The sequence below is a fragment of the Chelon labrosus genome, assembly GCF_963514085.1.
Source record: "Chelon labrosus genome assembly, chromosome: 7".
NCBI classification, from domain to species: Eukaryota; Metazoa; Chordata; class Actinopteri; order Mugiliformes; family Mugilidae; genus Chelon; species Chelon labrosus.
The window spans coordinates 19,269,893-19,288,494 of NC_140343.1; the positions used below are offsets into that span (position 1 = coordinate 19,269,893).

The following is an 18,602-nucleotide window of genomic DNA, read 5'->3' on the forward strand; positions in this document are numbered from 1 at the left end:
TGGTTTTGTTACCTTCTCATATAGAGCCAGATTAACTCCCCTCCTTCCAGTGTTTATGCTAAGCTAAGCTAACTAGCTTGTGGTTTCAACAAAGTTTATTGTGCGGATGTGAGAGTGGCATTGATCTGTTTATGTAGCTCAGAAATAAAGTCAGTGTTTCCCAAAATGTAGAATGGTTGCTTTAAAAGACTCACTGAGTCATTGTTTATTTTATTTTATTTATTTAGGAAAATGGACTCTGTGACACATACAATGGGAATATGTGGAAGGCTCAGACTGAGGGTAGCTGTACTTTCATAGTATTTGCATTTATTGTTTGTATTAGCCTGGGAGCTAGTCTGTCTTCCCCCCGTCCACCAAGTCTTTTCGTTGGAGTGGGTTTTATGTGGTGATGGACAGAAGAGTAACAGTGGCGTCATCTGAACACCATGGAGTTGAATTTGTTTTCAACAAAATGACTTTGATTGGTTGTTGGACTGTCCAACTGTGTGCAGAGGGTTTTTTTTCTCACTCCCTGTATTGGTTGAAAGCCTCCCCATAATGAAATCTTAATGGCGTGTTACCAGACTCATATTTTGATAAGAATTGAGTCTGGCTATGTTTGCATATTATTTTTTTTATGAATGTGTTTTGTTGGACTTTGAAGCCTTTTGCACATCACTGGTTCAAATGCTGTAATTAATCCATAATTAATGTGTAGAGACTCATTTGATTGATGTTTTTGCTTCTTCTCATTCAGATTGAAGAGGTTGAGGCTTTGTCCTCTATCTATGGTGATGAATGGTGTGTGATAGATGAGGCCTCCAGAATATTTTGCATCAAAATATCCAGCGATTTGGAGGAGCCAAAACTGACAGCATGTTTGCAGGTACATAATAAACATCAATCACCAGTGTCCATCCTCACAGTTTGTTTGTATTCCAGTGTATGATTTTTTTTTTCTTATTGATCAGATAATTCTCCCTCCTGATTATCCAAGCGCAGCTCCGCCCATCTACCAGATCAAGTAAGTCTATTTGCCTTTCAAATTTAATATAATATTGGGGATCTGCTGATTTGAACAAGCAGCATCCCACTCAAAAAGCCACTTCTCGTCCCACTCAATAACCCTGTGTTTGTTCTCGGCTTTTGTAGCGCAGCCTGGTTGCGAGGTCCTGAGAGGGCCAAATTGGCAAACAGCCTGGAAGACCTCTATGTGTGAGTGCTTCTGATAATTTCTGACTTCAAGAAAAGATACCATAGAGGGATATTAGCCACAACAAAAGCTTTTCATTATTGTTTCCATGCTGCAATATCTTTGCAGTGTGTGTGTGTGTGTTTCTCAGAGGACCCACTCTCACATGGAAATATTAAAATTTCAGGGAGCATGTCGGAGAGAGCATCCTCTACCTATGGGTGGAAAAAATCAGAGACTTCCTCCTGGAGAGGTCCCAGAGCTCAGAAACAGGTGAGGTGTGGAAAGTGAGATTCATGCTTGAAGCCATAGGAGCAATTTCTGATGAAAATTTTGCATGAGAGACATTTACCAGTCCAGAGGAGTTTGCTTCATAAAACTGCAAGTGTGGGCATCTCCACTGCACCTTTTACTAAACCCCATTTTTCCAAGTATTGGTATGTAAAAATGTAACACAGGCACATGCTATTGCTAATAGTAAAAACTCCAGGGGGGTTGTAAACTGCTGCTGACTCTTTAATGTTTCCAGATGATCTGATTAAAACAAAAACCCCTTTAAATATGCACATAATGATTCTATATTATGCATAATATCTAAAGCTTAACGGCATGTCTGCACAGAATGTGTGATGTAAGTGATGTCTGTTCGTGTTTTGCTTGCTCCTGTGTCTTACACGCTAACTATCAACTACAACAGTTGTGTACTGGGCTCTACAAAACATGGGCGACATCAATGCTTTTATTGTGTGTACTGTTGAACACAGGTATTTGGCCCTTGCCACAACCTGAAACCCATAAATACCCCATACGCAATGCTTAAACCTTATGGGTACCAGATTCAAAGATAGCGCCCTCTCGGTTATATGAGAACTGCTTGCCTGCCACAGGAGCCACATGCATTTTTGAACTTTCATTTCCTGGATTTGCTTCGATCTTGTTGCCCACTGAACATGTGCATTAGCCTATGAGAGCGCAAGATTCGAGACAGAGGAACCATCAATCAGTCTTAAGGCCTGCAACAGAACATCGGCCAGTAAGGCAATTGGGAAGCTTTGCTTGGACCCGAAACAACGGACAATCCTTGCCACCCGCCCCCCCCAATCATATTCTTTTCTTTTCCTGCTATAGGATTTTGTTCCAAATTGGCACACGAACAGTTTGGATTAGTAGCTTTTTCTTTCTTACAGAAAACCACTTTTTTCAGCGGACATGTAGTTTGAAAACCAGAGTAGTCAAGTTTTGCCTCGTCCAAATGCATCCCCTATCTAGGTTTCTGCTAAGATGCTCCTCCATTAATAACACACACACACTAAGGCTGGTCTAAGGCTGCAATGAGATGAGCACAAAGGGAAAGGGGGGGGAAAAAAAACTCCTTCTGACTTTGAGTGACTGCACTGAATTAAGATCGATATCTTTGTAATACCGTCTGTTACCTTGGCAGAATCTTTTGAAGTGTGAAAGGACTAAAAGATACCCAAATTAAAGGTTTTCTACAAGTGTCACCGCGAAGCAGCTATTAGAGGGAGAGGGGTGTCCAGGTCCGTGTCTATCTTGCACCGAGCGCTATGTGTTATCAATGCAGACACTCTCTTTTGAGCAACACGCCTGAAAAAATATTAACTGTCCTCCCCATTGTTCCACGCCACAGGTCATCTCTTTGTGATTCATGCGGTAATATGTGTAACTGGTCACAGCAGCTCAGGAGTGAAACTGATGGCTTATTCATTCAAATGACTGGCACATGATGGGAGAAAGAGCAGGGCGTGATAAGGCTGAGGAAGTGCATTTCTGAGAAAAGGAAATGAAAAGGGAGTAAACAGGACAGAGATGATCTGAAATGTAAAGAGAAATAATGGGTGTGAGTGAGGCCGCGCAGGAAGCAAAAGGATGGGAAAAAACATCAGTAAACCAAATATTTGTTCGCAGAAATATGAACCTTTTACTCTTGATGAATTCGGTCAGGTTGTGTGCATCTGTGGTTTAGTCGTTTTGCGTATTCGTGTGTGCGTGCACAGAATATACTATGTAAGCATTAAGCTTCACAACACAGGAAGCCTGATGGATCTGTCACAAGTTCCTTTTTTGTCTTAAAGAGTCTACATCTTATGAAGAATATCATGGCCATAGTAACTGTTTTCCTTGACATTAGAAATAAAAACCTAACCAATGCAAAACCCGATGCATCTTATTTCTCTGTGCTGTGGACCTCTGTTGTTGTCAAGGGTGTAGCTTTTAGTTCACTTTAAAGGTACGTGACTTATATGACGATGTCCCACCTTCCCACCAAGGAAATTGTCTCCTTGATTGTAGTATAAAAACTACGAAGAAGACTTCCGTGAGCCACACTGACTTACTGCCTGACAGGTTGTTTGTTTTGAGTCAATCAAAAAGACAGAAATAGTTCAGTGTGTGAATCCGTGGCTGAAAATGGTTCCCATCAAATGAACTGAACACTCTCTACTCCTGTTTGAGTAGTGTGGGAGGAAATGATGTAGCCTTTTTTTTTTTTTTTTTTTTAACAAAATTGCTTGTTTGTGACCTGTTTATTAACCCATTTAGGCCTAAATACTCTTCTGTAAATCCCCTCTCAAAACCTGAGGTTTTTCAAAATATGTCAACGCTTACTAAAACCTTAATTTCTCAGGCTCTGTAGCAGATAAAAACATGAGATAAAAAGCATTTGACAGCTTACTTCTTTGGCTTTCAACTTGACTGACTTGCTAGGGCATAATCTTCAAATGCATTTTTTTTAAAAAATCAATAAACACCAAACATTTTTAAAATTTTGAAAATCAGTAAAGATCTATTTTTTCAATTACTTCGTCAATATCACTTCCTTCACTTCAGTTAGCCATGACGGATCGCTAGCACGTGTTAAATTTTTTTTACCAAAACATACTCCACGTGTAGGCTTATCTTGAATTTCCCTCGGGATTAATAAAGTATCTATCTATCTATCTATCTATCTATTTCGACCAATCACAAAGCGTTTTATTAGTCACATGAGTTTAAAAAAAAATCCCTAAGCATCTCTGTCACTCACCCCAAGAATATTTCAGCCAATCGCAGTGCATATAATTGGCCATGTGCCTCGAAAAAGACGACAACGCTCAAAATGACACAGACGCGTTTGCCGGCCTTAATGGTAACTACGCATAGATCCGGTCTGAATGGGTTAAAAGATTTAGATCTTCAGTGTGAAGCAATGGATCTGGAGCCGAGAGCTGAGAATACTAATGGAATAAAAAGATATGACTAGGCTGATCCTTTTTGTCATAATCCCAAATTTCCACATAGTCGCTGTCAGGCATTTCACAGGCCTGATTTTATCTAGGGATGTGGTATTAGCTTACTAGAACAAATGCTGGAAGGAAATGTAGTCTGCTTTTGTTTTAGCACATTCGTTAATGACTGTGTAGACGGTACATACATGCATATGGATTATGCACACACGTAGCGTTTGTTTGCTTAACAACACAAGAGGGAAAACTTGGGCTCACTTTGGGTTCGGCTCCGTCTGTCAGTTTTGTTGGCATTAATCACTCAGCTGAAACATCTCTGAAACATCTCAATAGTCCGCGGCGCTCGGCTCAGTCTGATTTGCAGAATCCACATTAGCGTCACATGCTTTAGTGTTAAGGTCATGTTATGGTAATTTGGAGATCATTCGCTCAGCAGGTGTCTTTTTAATGACAGGCTGCCTGGACCACAGACAGCTTAGTAAAGGTTTGGGATTTAGGAAAAATAAAAACACGACAACCTTTTCGTTTCACGGGGCATAATATTTTATGTATGACCTCCTTCAGTGGATCAGCCAGAAGAAGTGAACTTGACGGCTGAAGAGGAAGTGGATGATGATGAGGACGTACCGGATTTCAGGACTCTCAAGCTCAACACAGAAAATGCACACCTCTTCATGGGTCAGGCAAACGGTAGGACACATTCTAGTCTGCACTGGGTTCATTTGTCATAAAATCAGCCTGTCTGTCTTGTTACATATAGCTTCATATGGCGATTTTATCTTGTAGATGAAGAGATACCCCCAATAAAACATGGAAACACAATCACAGACCGACGCAGTACCTTCCAGCCTCATTTGGCGCCTGTGGTGACTCCCAGACAGGTACGTCACATAGATGTTTTATGTTTTGACAATGATACAAAGCAGAATAAAAACAATATGAGCAAAATCCATCAAGCTCCAAAGGTACAGATGAATGGTTTCAGTTTAAAAGTTAAACGATGCACATAATGATTTATATGAGATTCAGGAGACATGGCTTAATCAGGGTCTCATGCAGGAGGAGGACATAAATGTGCTAATTTACGCAGCAGATTCGTAAACTGAAACATCACCTGGCTCCTTCCTACTCGCTATTTGTGCTCTCTGGCTCTCTGGTAACATACCAGCTCGTCTTAAAAGCTCTCACCTGCTGTGAAGAGCTATTTGGACAAAAATATTTACAGACACGGCGCTCCTCCAAAGAGCACATGAATGGAATAGATGGAGACCTGGATTTACATATTTTCACGAAGTGGTTTAGAAGAAAAAAAATAAAGGCAACCCGATATTAAATGATGTCAATATATAAAACAAATAAAGATACGTGGAAACATATAGGTGAATTAATAAAAGAAAGCTTTTTTTTTTTCAATCCCACCTTATCTGGTAAATACACCGGCATCAGCAAAGATTCACCAGCGGGTTAATAAGAACAAATGGTTTCCTTCTCCAGGATTCTGTTTTTGCCGGGCCATCTGTTTCAGAGTTTCAAAACCAGAGCCGCGAGAGAGTGCACATATACACCGACAAGCCAAAACATTAAAACCACTGGTGAAGTGAATATCCTTGATCATGTTACAATGCCGTCTTCTGCTGGGACACACAACTAAACGTCGTTGGTCACCAGGCACCTTCACCCCAGCAATGATACTCCTTAACTGCAGCAGCCACCCCAAGCACACCCCTAAGGTGTTAGCCCAGCCTCCAAATTCCCTAGATCCCAAACTGATCAAGTATCCATGGGGAGCACTGGAACAAGCCTCATCCACAGAGACCCCTCCCTTCAACCCACAGGACCCAAAGGCCCCCACTACTAATGTCCTGGTGTCAGACACCACAGGACATCCTCAGAAGGCCCATGCCCATTCTCTGATGAGACAGAACTGTTTTGGAAACACATGGGAGACCAACACAATTTTCGGCAGCTGGTTTTAATGTTGTGGCTGATTGGAGTATGTCTGTCAAATTTCATTGTTTCATAGCTTTTTCATAAACCTGGAAAACGAACTGATGTAGCGGTTGGAAAGTCTAAAATGTCTTGGAAAAATTACTGTAAAAAAAGAGGTTAAGTGTTGTGAAGAAGGAAAAATTAATTGTACAATTATTTCAGACTTTTGAAAGATCATGTGAGCATTTTTTTCAGCACCATCCTTTCACCGTCTATTCTAGGGCTGTCAATCGATTAAAATATTTAAATGCGATTAATTACATGGTTAATCATAATTTACACATTAAGCTCAAATGAATCTGTTCTACCTTCGGGTATGTTTTTCATGTTTTAATACTCTTGTTAATGTGGGAGTGGACAAATATTGCCTTTTTAGGCAAATATATGTTATTATTATTGCAACATTTCTACACTGTTTTATGCAAAAAAGTATTTTTTTATTTAACATGATTAATTGTATAATCATCCTGTAGGGGAGAATAAATCTGACCGATTCCTTTAAAATGATATAGGACAGACATGCAAAAGAGGTGTTAATTGAAATATTGTTTTTTGTCACGTCATTTCAAACCATGGTTTACTCTAAGAATGTATATTTAGTGTCTCTAATCTCTGTTTTATTTGTATGACATGTGACTTATCCTCATAAACAGTTGACTAATGTTGCCTTGTGCATTAGTCAGCAGCGTCAGACAGCTTGCTGACCTCATCTGTTGTCATGTGCAGATTATCATTTCTGGCTTGGTTAAGAAATTGACTCTAGTTTTAACGTTCAGTCCATCCGCTCTGGGTTTCACTATGAAAACGGTTTACAGATAAGGCTCTGCTAAGGTAGAGCGGAGGACAGAAACATGTTGTCCACGGGTGAGTGACCTGATGTTTCACCTGTTATGTCATATGTTACAGGTTAAAATGGTCCTGGACAAGCTGTATGAAAACAAGAAGATTGCTAGTGCCACTCATAATATTTATGCCTACAGGTTGGTGATGCAGCTTTGTAACAAATATCTCTCAGATTTGATTTCACCAAACATTTGAGTGATCGGCAATTACGATCAATCAGGATTTTTTTTCCGACCACATTTCTTCCTCAAAGACGATGGTTCTCCACTATCCTTCCAGTTTTTAATAATGCGTTGGATAGTTCTTAACCCAATTTGAATAGTTTCTGCAATCTAAATGTTTTCTCTGCTTGATGCATGCCAATGATTTGACCCTTCTCAAACAGACTAAGATCTTTCAACACAGTTGATTGAAGTATAACATATCATTTAACATCCGTCTTGACTTTATTATGCTAATCACACTGAGAGTTTTTTTTTTTTTTAAGGTGGTCTAATGAGGTCGGTATAGGAAGTATACCATATAATTTAACATCTGTCTTGACTTTATTATGCTAATCATGCTAACACCATCAGTTCAGTGTTACAGCGTGTCTCATTAGTGGAAAAGAAAATGAGACAAGTTAAGATTCAAGGTCCATCCGTCTCCTCCGAAGGGCACATTAATGCAATTAAAGGTCACAAAAGCACTAGAGAAAATGAAGGCTTTTTGACAGTGCTGGGCGTTACGTAAGAAGATGCGCGGCCTTCTTCCTGTATGTGTGTGTGTTTTCTCACGCATGCCTGTGTGTGAATGTTGAGCTGCTGATGCACTGCCTGGGTGGTCATTACTCAGTGGGGGGATATGTTGACATTTAGACCACTTAAAAAAACTTTTCCGGTGAAGAGGCTGCCGGTGTCACAGCGTCATTCTGTGACTAAAATGTCTTTATGCTCTCCCGCCTAATGCCAAGCTGTTGGGATTCTGTGTGTTGTAGGATTTACTGCGAGGACAAGCACAGCTTCCTGCAGGACTGTGAAGACGACGGCGAGACGGCTGCAGGGGGGAGATTGCTCCATTTACTGCAGGTTATCATTATATTGAAAAAAATGCTGACCCAACAGAGAACTCTTTCATCCGCATACAAAACAGTTAAATGGGTAAAAACTTCAAAAGAGTTGACTAATTAGACGGTGCAGAACACGCAAAGCTTTTTCCCAGCATTGATGTCACGAGCACATTGTTATGTCTGCTGGCTGCATCCAACTTTCTTTTGGCTCTTTCATGCTTAATTGGCGTCCGTCCTAAACTACCCAGTTCATTTTCACAGTCTGCATAATTTGGCATCTGCTGTGACTTTTAAACAGGGATTGTTATCAGTAAGAGATTTTCTGATACAATACAGTATGTACCTGAAAGTCATGAATGGTGCTTTAGTGTCCTGTTTATTCCAGCATTTCAAGACATATATTGCAAGATATACATAATATAAACTGGACATATTTACAGATTTTTGTCTGTATATGTTGACATTCAAAATGAGTTAAAGGTGGTGCCACCAGCTGTTAAACAAGACGTCTAACAACACCATCAGTTTTACATTGGCCACATCAGCCACAACATTAAAACCACTGACAGTAGTAGTAAATAACATTGACCATCTTGTGACAATACAGTGTTCCGCTGGGAAACTTTAGGACCTAGCATTCATGTGAATGTTACTTAGATATGTACCACCCACCCCAGACCAGACACCCCCACCCCATAGCAATGACACTCTTGATGGCAGTAGCCATCCCCAGCAGGATGCAGCCTGACACAGGTACACATACAAAAACGGTTTAGGAACAACTCAAAAAAATATGAAAAACAGCACAAGGTGTTGACCTGGCCTCCAAATTCTCTAGATCTCAAACTGATCAAGTATCTGTGGGATGATCCCCTTCCCTCAACCCATAGGACCCAAAGAGCCTCCACTAACAACAGTCTGTTGACACCACAGGACACCCTCAGAAGGCCCATGTCCATTCTCTGATGAGTCACAACTGTTTTGGAGACACAAGGGAGACCTACACAATATTAGTCATAATGTTATGGTGTATATCAGAGCAGGAAAGGCAAAGGTTTAAATTGCGTTTAACAGCTTCAGTTACAGCTGTTGTAGCATGTAGCTTCAGAACTGGCAAATATGAAGGCCTTCTGCAGCGAGGTGTCCTAAATATAAAGGAATGTTCCCAGTGACATTTGGATTTTGAATAAAAATAAAACACAGACATGAGAGATGTTTAGTACGTTAAGCTGTAGGGCGGCAATTAGCATTCAGCATTTTGAATTGTTGTTAAAAATTATCACATAGATTTCCAGTTACACAGGGAATCTGAGGGAATGAACGTGAACAAGACTAAAGCTGTGAGTCCGTAATATATTCACTGCTGGCAATTAGAGGCATAAGTGGCAGCTGCAAAAAATTAAGAGTAATTGTGGATGGTGAGGAAACAGCCCCAGGGACACCTTTGAAGACAAAAAAAAATAATGAGTATTACAGTTTTGGAAAAACATTTTGATACCTCTTTAGTTTAATAGGCATTTAAAGATGCATCTAATTAACATCTGATGGTGTAAGTGTGTAATTTGCAGTTAATATAAAACAGTTTTTTATATGTTTTGTTATAAATACAGTATACACTGCCGGTCTTTTAGGTACAACCAGATACAATTAATTTAGTTTAATTCTACGAACCTGTAATAAATGCTGCCTTTGAGATTGTTATCACTATTTGCTTTATTATTTGTTTCATTAGACAGCATTATTTTTTAGCTATTTGTATCTCGACACATTTGTGCTTTGAGACAAATTCTTGTCTTATAGATAAACTGTATCAGATATCATGTTTACCAACGTAGCTCAACGTTCTAGCATATTTACTTTTCCTAATTAGTCCTATAAATAAATTAAAAAAAAAAGACAGTTTAGGCGGTTGAGAACTTAATGGCGTAGGTGTTCAAATGTGACTTAAAGGTGGGAAATTACTAAAATGTCTTTACATTGTTTTTGTATTGAGATACCAATTGTCCTGAACTTGAACAGAATCCAATTATAATATATGATTTAAAAATGATGTAAAAAGCAGCAAATCCCCACATTTGACAACCTGGATTCACTGATTTGTTTTCAAATGACTATATTATAAGTTAAAGGACCAGTGTAAAGGATTTAGAGACACCTAGTGGTGAGGTTGCATATTGTATCCAACTGAATATCTAAGGTACTAAAAACAGTTTTGGTCTCCATAGCTAATTTTCTCATTCATTACTGGAGGCTAAACTTTTACCCATTTAAATTATATCAGGGCTTAACGTTATGCATAATTCAGGACATTGCTGCTTTGAGTGACAGGTGGGTGCCCTCTCAGGTTGCTAACTGTCTGCCTTGGGATCACCCTCTATTCATGGCCCACATTTGTTTTATTAGCCGTGAGCGGTGTCAGGCACTGCCAAGATGGCCCCAGCCAGATCCGCCCACACTGAGCTTTAAAACCACTCTTCATTAATCCTGTTGACATGGAGGGTCCGTCCATTTTCACAGTCAGTGCTAAAAAATAAATAAGTGAAAGGCCCTCTCTAGAGTAATGAAAACATATTTATGAATATTAAATTTAATTTCTTCTCCATCCTACACACTGGATACACTGGAGTGAGAGAACTGAATTTACATTTCACAAAACTCTAAAAAATGTATTTAATACTCTAATTGATGATCCCTAAGGCAGGGCCAGACATTAATTTAGATAAATGTACTTCTACACACTACACAGTGATTTAGTCTTTATGGTTTAACATGGGGAAATGACTGCACTACTGTCACCCACGCCACTGGTGTTTGCATAAATTTCCTCCCAAGAGAACTTTGGTCGCACAATTGTAATTTCACACTGTTATTAATCCTTTCATTTCACATATCAAAGAGGCATTTGTCACTGGGTTGTGCTGTCAGATGGCACTATGATTCACACGCGCACACACACCCACATCACACTCAAACATGCAATTGTCCACACACTTTTTGTTTCCCTGTAATATTGAATGAAAGCCAGAGAAAGGTTTGTGACAAAACAAAAAGTTTGTTGTAATCAAAGCTCAGCGGTGACTTGTAGTAGTTTTGTCATACTCATTACTAGTAGGTGCCACGTCGTGTCAGAGCTTCTCCAGATGAGATCCTTGACTCATGTCAAAGTTCATACTCATTCATAAGATGACGGCAGTCATCTGTGCCAGTGTGACCCTGTTACAGAGACAAATCACTGTGAAATAGTGTATTGGATTCTTGGTGTGGACATGTCAGAAACTGCGATCTGCTGCACTGAATTCAGATGAACCGAGCTGTCTTCGACGAATACTATGTTGCCATCCAAAACATTCAAACGAAAAAGATGCAAACCTATGTTAAATAATTCCACATTTATCCCGACATTAAAGCTGCTGTAATAAATATATTTATTTCAAAAATAGTCAGAGAACAATGTCTAATATTAAAACACTCCTACATTTAATTATAACAGCTCTAAGGAGAAATTTTGCATCTTGTTATTTACGGATCCCAAATGTACAGTTTCGATTTACTCTCATTGCTCTCACTTGCATCATTTACAAGCTCTGAAAACTCCACAATGTGCTTTCTCCTGTCCAGCACTAAATGAAAGCCAGACACAATTAGCAACTAGTGGAGCATTTAGCAGTTAAATGGCTAAAATTAGGAATTGATAATGACCGAAAACAAAGCTAAAAGAGGTGAATACTGGGCCTTATTTCTTCCTTCTAGTTTCCACATGAGTCCAAATGATTCTGCCTCCAGGTGACCAAAATATCTGCTATTACAGGTTTAAAGTGACTATTTTAAAATCCATGATTCTCAATACTGCTAACAACCATTAGAACATTGATTTTTCAAAACCAGGTAGATCTAAACTGAGCACCCTCCATTCACGTTGGCTCTTCCTAAACCACATGGACATAAGAGAAGATGAAAAGATGTCCTGTAACAACAGTGATAGCATCAGGTCCAACCTCTTCCTGCTTATATTCTTCTAGCCAAGATTAATATTCGACTCAATTCACTCTTCCTGTGTCCTGAGTAATTTACATGAAGAGCTTTCTCCTTAATTTTATTTTCCTCTAATCTGAGTCCTCTGTGTGATCCTTTCTTCACATTTCCTCATTTAGATTTGTGTTTTCTGCCAGTGTATGTGGAAGTGCGAGGTGATGAATAAAAGAGGCATCTGATTAATAAGTGTTGGCAGCCAGATGTGGATGAGTCCCCTTCAAATGACAGATTGCAATTATTCTATTCCAGGGAATAGTCTGGCATTTTTCCGAATTTTCCATTTGCAGAGAGTTTTAGTAAAATCTGTTTAATTTCTGCACATTCAGCAGAGAGGTGCAGGGCATCTTGTTAGCTGTGATATTCAGTCACTGTAAAGCAGTTATCAGTTAACGTTCCTTTGAAGATGTGTTTCTAGCCGCTAATATTGGCTCTCCCAGCAACATGGTTTTGCTTTATGCCAAATCCCCAGGCAGGAAATATAGGTTTATTTGCAGATAAATGCTCCACACCTAATCACCAACTTTGCCTGCTGTTTGGTGTTGGCTGTTTGGTGACAGCTGTGAAAAAAGCTATGTGGAATTGACATTGATTGGAGCACCACGGTGAACCGAAACGGCAATTTTGCCAGCTGGATATTCAAAACCCTGACATAAAATATGCCAAAATGCTCTTTATAGCCGAAGGTACCTGCAGAGCTGGGTGATTATCATCTACGGATTTATCTGTGGGCACGACCCCTGTCACATACACGGTGACACTTTATTCACTGCTAATATGAAAACGTAGCTTTAATTGTTCTTGTCATGCAGTTATATCCTTGACCTCTTTAAGGTCTCTTATTTCTTTGAGGATTACAATCACACTGACATTGTTTGATTTATTTATGGTCTTATTTCTCATCATTTTGTGGCTATTGAATAACGTTCGTAAACAGTGTTGGTTGATTAGGTGCTATTAGTTTTATGGACGAATCAATTGAACCTTGAACCTCTTAGTGTTATGCTCTAACCTTAGCTAAACATGACCAGTATATACACACAAAGATGAAAGTGAAATTCATTTTCTTATCAAACTCTTTGGAAGAAGGAAATAAACAAGGAAATAACCCCAAATTTTGGATTGTCACTCCATCAGCTTTAGACTGACAGCCTAGACGGATTCACCCACCATATTGCATTGGGTGTAACATATTTGCCTGCTTGAAAGTAGTAACAAACTATTAACGTCACAATTTACTGGATTTGTCTCCTTCAAATTCACACTCCATTCACATACATGTGTTTATCTCTCACCAACAGATTCTGGACGTGCGTAACGTCCTGGTGGTTGTGTCCCGGTGGTACGGGGGAATTTTGTTGGGTCCTGACCGCTTCAAACACATCAACAACTGCGCTAGAAATATCCTGGTGGAGGAGGGATACACTGCCTCCTTGGTGAGACATACTGTCATTTTCCACTGACACATCATCAGTCAAATTTGAATTTATTTCCAGTTTTCCGATGCTGGAAGCCACCCCGGTATCTTGTAGTTTAATTGGCTTACACCACCCTAATCTTCCTCCAATTATCAAGAAAAACATTCAGTAGATTGCCTGTTGATGAGATTTATATATATATATATATATTTTTAATTTTGCCTCTCCGGCAACCAATGCCGTTGTCAGAAAGCAAGAGTTAGATTGTCAGGCAATACTGTGTAGTTTTAAAGCGAAACATTGATTTATTATAAAAATATAGAGTGTCTGGCATGACTTGCGTGTCCACAGTAACTCTTCAGTACCTGTCACATTAGAAGTATTGCTTCATTTGAAGTGTCTGGTTGCCACATGTTCTGGAGATCAAACACCCTTTCACCGGCCCGAGGTTAGGTTCAGTCTGCTTTGAAGTCGTCTTTGTGTTCTGCGAAGTTATTCCATTGATAACATGATTGACCTTTGAGTGGCAGCCACAGGTAGATTAAAGGTACTGCAAATCTACTCTTAAAAGTATGCTATTTTAAAACCACATCAACTCACTGTAAAAATGAACACTTGATTTTATTCCCATCCTGACGGCGGAGGCTCAGTTCCCCCTGGACATCAAACCCAGACTCTGTGACAGCTTGTTAGCAGCCACTTCCTGTGCAGGGAAGACTGCAAGGTCCAGTGTGTATGTTTTGGGTGGATCTATTAGCAGTGTTGGAATATAGTAAATGTAGTTGTGTTTTCATTAGTGTGTAATCACATGTAACTATGAAGCGTTGTGTTTTAGTTGCCTTAAAATGAGTCCTTCATATCGACACAGGGAGTGTCTCTTCTTCCCGCACTCCACCATGTTTCTACAACAGACGAGAATGAATGAACCAACCTTGGTAGATTTCTACTGAAGTGACGACCATCATACATGATAGATAGATGAATTCTTACAACAGATTTCCAGATTTTGCAGTCCTGACCAAAGTGGTCATCTGACTGACAGGCCAACATTTACATCTATAGAATAATGCAGCTTGGTAAATTTATACAAGGAATCAAAAAAGGCCCAGAACTAGCCCTTGAGGTACACCAATTTAACCTAACAAGTATGTCTTTGGATGGTGGGAGGAAGCCGGAGTACCCGGAGAAAACCCACGCAGAAACAGGGAGAACATGCAAACTCCACACAGAAAGGCCCCAGTCGGCTGATGGATTCGAACCCAGAACCTTCTTGCTGTGAGGCGTCAGTGCTAACCACCACACCACTGTGCCACACAATTGTAGATATTGTTGATCAAAATTCAGTTCTTTCAATTATCTAAGGAAGGAATAAATGTCAGGTCAGGTCCTGAAGTTCTGTCTCAGTGCCTGTCAATCAACAGTATATGCAAAGGTCGTTTCCTCAACTATTTGTAAGAAAAGAAAACCAAAGTGTACTCTGGGAAGAGGACAACGAGACCCAATGGAATAGTAACAGTTCAATAATTACGAGGAAGAGAGAGTGAGAGTTGTTTTGCCATAGGCGAATATAAAATGAGATAAAATCACTGAATACCTTGATAAAGAAAACTAATTAACTAAGCTACCAGTTTTACAACTGAATAGGAAAAAAGTCCCACCAGTTGCGACGAGACTACCTTCAACCAAAACCCCAAGAAACCTCAACCCTAAATTGGAGAATGTTTGAGATGAGTGAAAAAGTGCATGAATATTATAAATTTCCAAATTTGTCATCCTGCTGTATTTAATAGAACTATGAGTGATGTAGCAGCCTGGTTTGTCAGCACAATAATTAGTGATGGATGTTTTATGATAGTACTTATGAATGCAGTGTTTGGTTAGATGCAGTTATCGGAATACATTAAAACAGTATGATGCGCGTCAATCAGTACATTGTAATTTGCACATTTGCACACACAGCAGGAGTTTAGGCAAAAGAGTCTTCCATGTATTGTAAAGCAGCACTCAGATATTTAGCATGGAAGGAGCTGTGGCACCCTTAAAATGGAGCGCTAATGTAACATAATCATTAGCCTGTTCATTCTCTAATTCCTCCTTCTTGTTTCACAGGATGAGGCCGCCAAATCAGGGCTGAAGACCAAAAAGCTAAAAAACAAGAAGACGAAATAAAATTCTGAAGAAAAAGAAAAAGAAAACTGGTATTCACACACATGTTCACGGGTTTTACTGTATAATTCAGCGAAAAGCTTGTTTTTATCCAGTTTAGATGTGTAAATTTTGCAATTACAAGTAATTCAAAATGGTAATAGTCTGGGAACTGTGAACTGTTTACTTTAACTCTGGAAACTATATTTCAACACATTATTCTGACAAGCTTTGAAATTAAATTTTTACAATACAATATGTTTTTGATTGAGACTGTGGGAATTTGTCCAGACACTAACTTCGACATCAGAATCACTACATCCATTAGTTTCAGAGGATTATTTATTCAGTTTCTTAGTTACACTTTCTTAGAAAACATCTTCACACACTAGAATAAATTATGCAGCAGCTCTGCATTTGTTCACCACGTTCTCTGAATTGTAACGATCCATCATCTTGATACAGTCCTTGACCCTGCAAGTGTTAATTCATCTTTCAGCCCAAGCTCCATCTAATTCATGCAGAATACACAATTCATTCAGCGTTTTTAAGAAACATGAATCTCACACATCATTGCTCAACAAAATGAAGTTTGCTGAGTTTCACTCACACGGAAGCGTTCACATAATTCACATGTCCATTTTCCCCAAAGCATTCAACATCCGCTTGAAGGCTGTTAAATATTCAACTTTTCACAGTTGCGGGTTCCTTCGGAGCATTTACCTCACATTGGCTCCTGTGGGGTTTTGCCTCACCTCTCCGTTTTGGCGTCTCTTGATCCCTGGGAAGACACAGTCTGCATATTAACTGCTCCAGAGTTGGCTTTAGGCAACAGAGAACTGCTTTCTAAAAATATCCGCGGCTCATGTGTGCACTTGGCGGTTTGGCTGCTACTGGTGCAGCCAGACTATTGTGATGTAAAATTTGTTGAATTTTATGTCTGTTCACTATCTTCGTTCGGGGAATAAATTTGAATAATACAAATGACACACTGCAGCGTAAGATTTCTGAAATTTCTTTCCTGTCTGTTTACACAGCCGCCTGCCCATTTCAGCCATTAAGAATAATTACAGCTAATTCACTTAGCAGAGAGTTGTTTCTCCCTGACAAGCTGCCATCTTGCTGAACCCAATCATCTCAACCTGTAATCATATTTTTTAGAGGCTTGGGACCATCTCAAATTTCTACTCAAGGCAGAAGAGTATAATTGGGCTTCATAGAAATTAAAATTTCATCCATCAAGTTGTGGATTATAATAAAACACCTTGGGAGAACTTTGGTGGCCTAGGAGACTCTTAGTTTATTGTTGCAGTGATAATCCAAGAATTTAGTTACCATTCAAAGCATGCTGATGTGGAGACCCATACATATATATGTACACCGATCAGGCGTAACATTGTGACCACCTTCCCAATATTGTGTAGGTCTCCCTTGTGCCTCCAAAACAATTGTGACTCATCAGAGAATGAACATGGGTCTTCTGAGGGTGTCCTGTGGTGTCTGGCAACAGAACGTTGCTAGTGGGGGCCTTTGTGTCCTATGGGTTGAGGGGAGGGGCCTCTGTGGATCAGGCTTGTTCCAGTACATCCCACAGATACTTAATCAGTTTGGGATCTTGTGAATTTGTATTCCAGGTCAACACCTTGTGCTGTTTTTCATGTTTTTTGAGTTGTTCCTAAACCATTTTTTAGTGTGTGTGTCTGTGTCAGGCTGCATCCTGCTGGCTGCTGCCATCCCATCAAGGAGTGGCGAAATAATAAGTTAAATTCAATTCATGGTTATATAAATTAAATGGGTGTACCCCAGGGGTCTGTCTTTGGACCAATTTTATTCAGCTTGTATATCAATGACTTACCATCAGCATGCCAAGGGTGTAAAGTGCAGATGAAACAGTCATCTATATCCATGCAAAATCTAAGGCACAAGCAGCTGCAAAACTCTATCATCACTGTAAGACTCTTGATAAACTTAACATCCTTAGTTGGGAGAACTTAATAAAACACACTGATGCCTGCTTACCTTTTAAAATCATAAATGGTAAGCCGTCACCACCACTCTGCCATTATAAAGCAGAAAGGTTCTAGCAGCAAAGTAACAAGGTCTGCCCTCAGGGAGGACTGTGTGATCCCTAATAGATCTAGTGCCTTCAGTCAGCTGTCCTTTTCTGTGAGAGCTTCTAAACTATAGGATACAATACCTTTTAACATAAGAAACTGCACCTCTTACAATACATTTAGTCTCCACCTGAAGGACTAGCTTCTGAATAACCAAATATGTGAACATCATTACCTGCATTTGTTTAAGCTTTTTATCTGTTTTATCTTGAGCCAGCCTAATGGCTAGAGCCTAGTTTTTAGTGATGAATGACTCTTTTTGCTTTGTAATTTTAACAGCTTTGATTTTTTTCGACAGATATGGTTCTTAAAACATTTACCAAAAGGACTACAGTTGAAAATTAGCCAGCTGTCTAACACTGGCACATTTACTATTAAGCTGATTAATGTGCAGTGTCCTTTTTAAATAAATACATAAATATTGTAGAAGTTTATTTTTAAATTCATCATAGACATTTTGCCTAATTGCATTTTTAACTGCATTTCCCACAATTCTGTTTAGTTTACTTTCACTTTTAATTTCATACTGTTGTGTTTTATGACAGCAGTGTTGCCTTCCACAATAGATGCCTCTGAAAAGAATTTGCCGCATCTTCTGGC

General features: G+C 39.4%; 1 protein-coding gene across 2 annotated transcripts; it reads left to right on the forward strand.

Annotated features, from left to right (window-relative positions):
* The first annotated feature begins 38 nt into the window (after positions 1 to 38).
* impact (impact RWD domain protein) lies at positions 39 to 16,875 on the forward strand. Of its 2 annotated transcripts, XM_084548009.1 has the most exons (10): positions 46 to 868; positions 954 to 1,006; positions 1,135 to 1,197; positions 1,362 to 1,447; positions 4,981 to 5,106; positions 5,203 to 5,297; positions 7,312 to 7,385; positions 8,225 to 8,315; positions 13,627 to 13,761; positions 15,853 to 16,875. In XM_084548009.1, exons 1-10 carry the CDS (start codon positions 716 to 718, stop codon positions 15,910 to 15,912), a joined length of 936 nt encoding a protein of 311 aa, XP_084404135.1. In that variant the 5' UTR covers positions 46 to 715; the 3' UTR covers positions 15,913 to 16,875. The 2 variants fall into 2 exon arrangements, with proteins under 2 accessions (XP_084404136.1, XP_084404135.1); XM_084548010.1 differs by lacking the exon at positions 13,627 to 13,761 and having other exon boundaries at positions 39 to 868.
* Positions 16,876 to 18,602: the final 1,727 nt, after the last annotated feature.

Excerpts from the sequence above, each read along its gene's own strand:
- impact (XM_084548009.1), top strand. The coding sequence starts at position 716 with ATGTTTTTGCTTCTTCTCATTCAGATTGAAGAGGTTGAGGCTTTGTCC. Across the intron at positions 869-953 it reads AACTGACAGCATGTTTGCAG|ATAATTCTCCCTCCTGATTA; the intron begins GTACATAATAAA and ends CTTATTGATCAG. Across the intron at positions 8,316-13,626 it reads GATTGCTCCATTTACTGCAG|ATTCTGGACGTGCGTAACGT; the intron begins GTTATCATTATA and ends TCTCACCAACAG.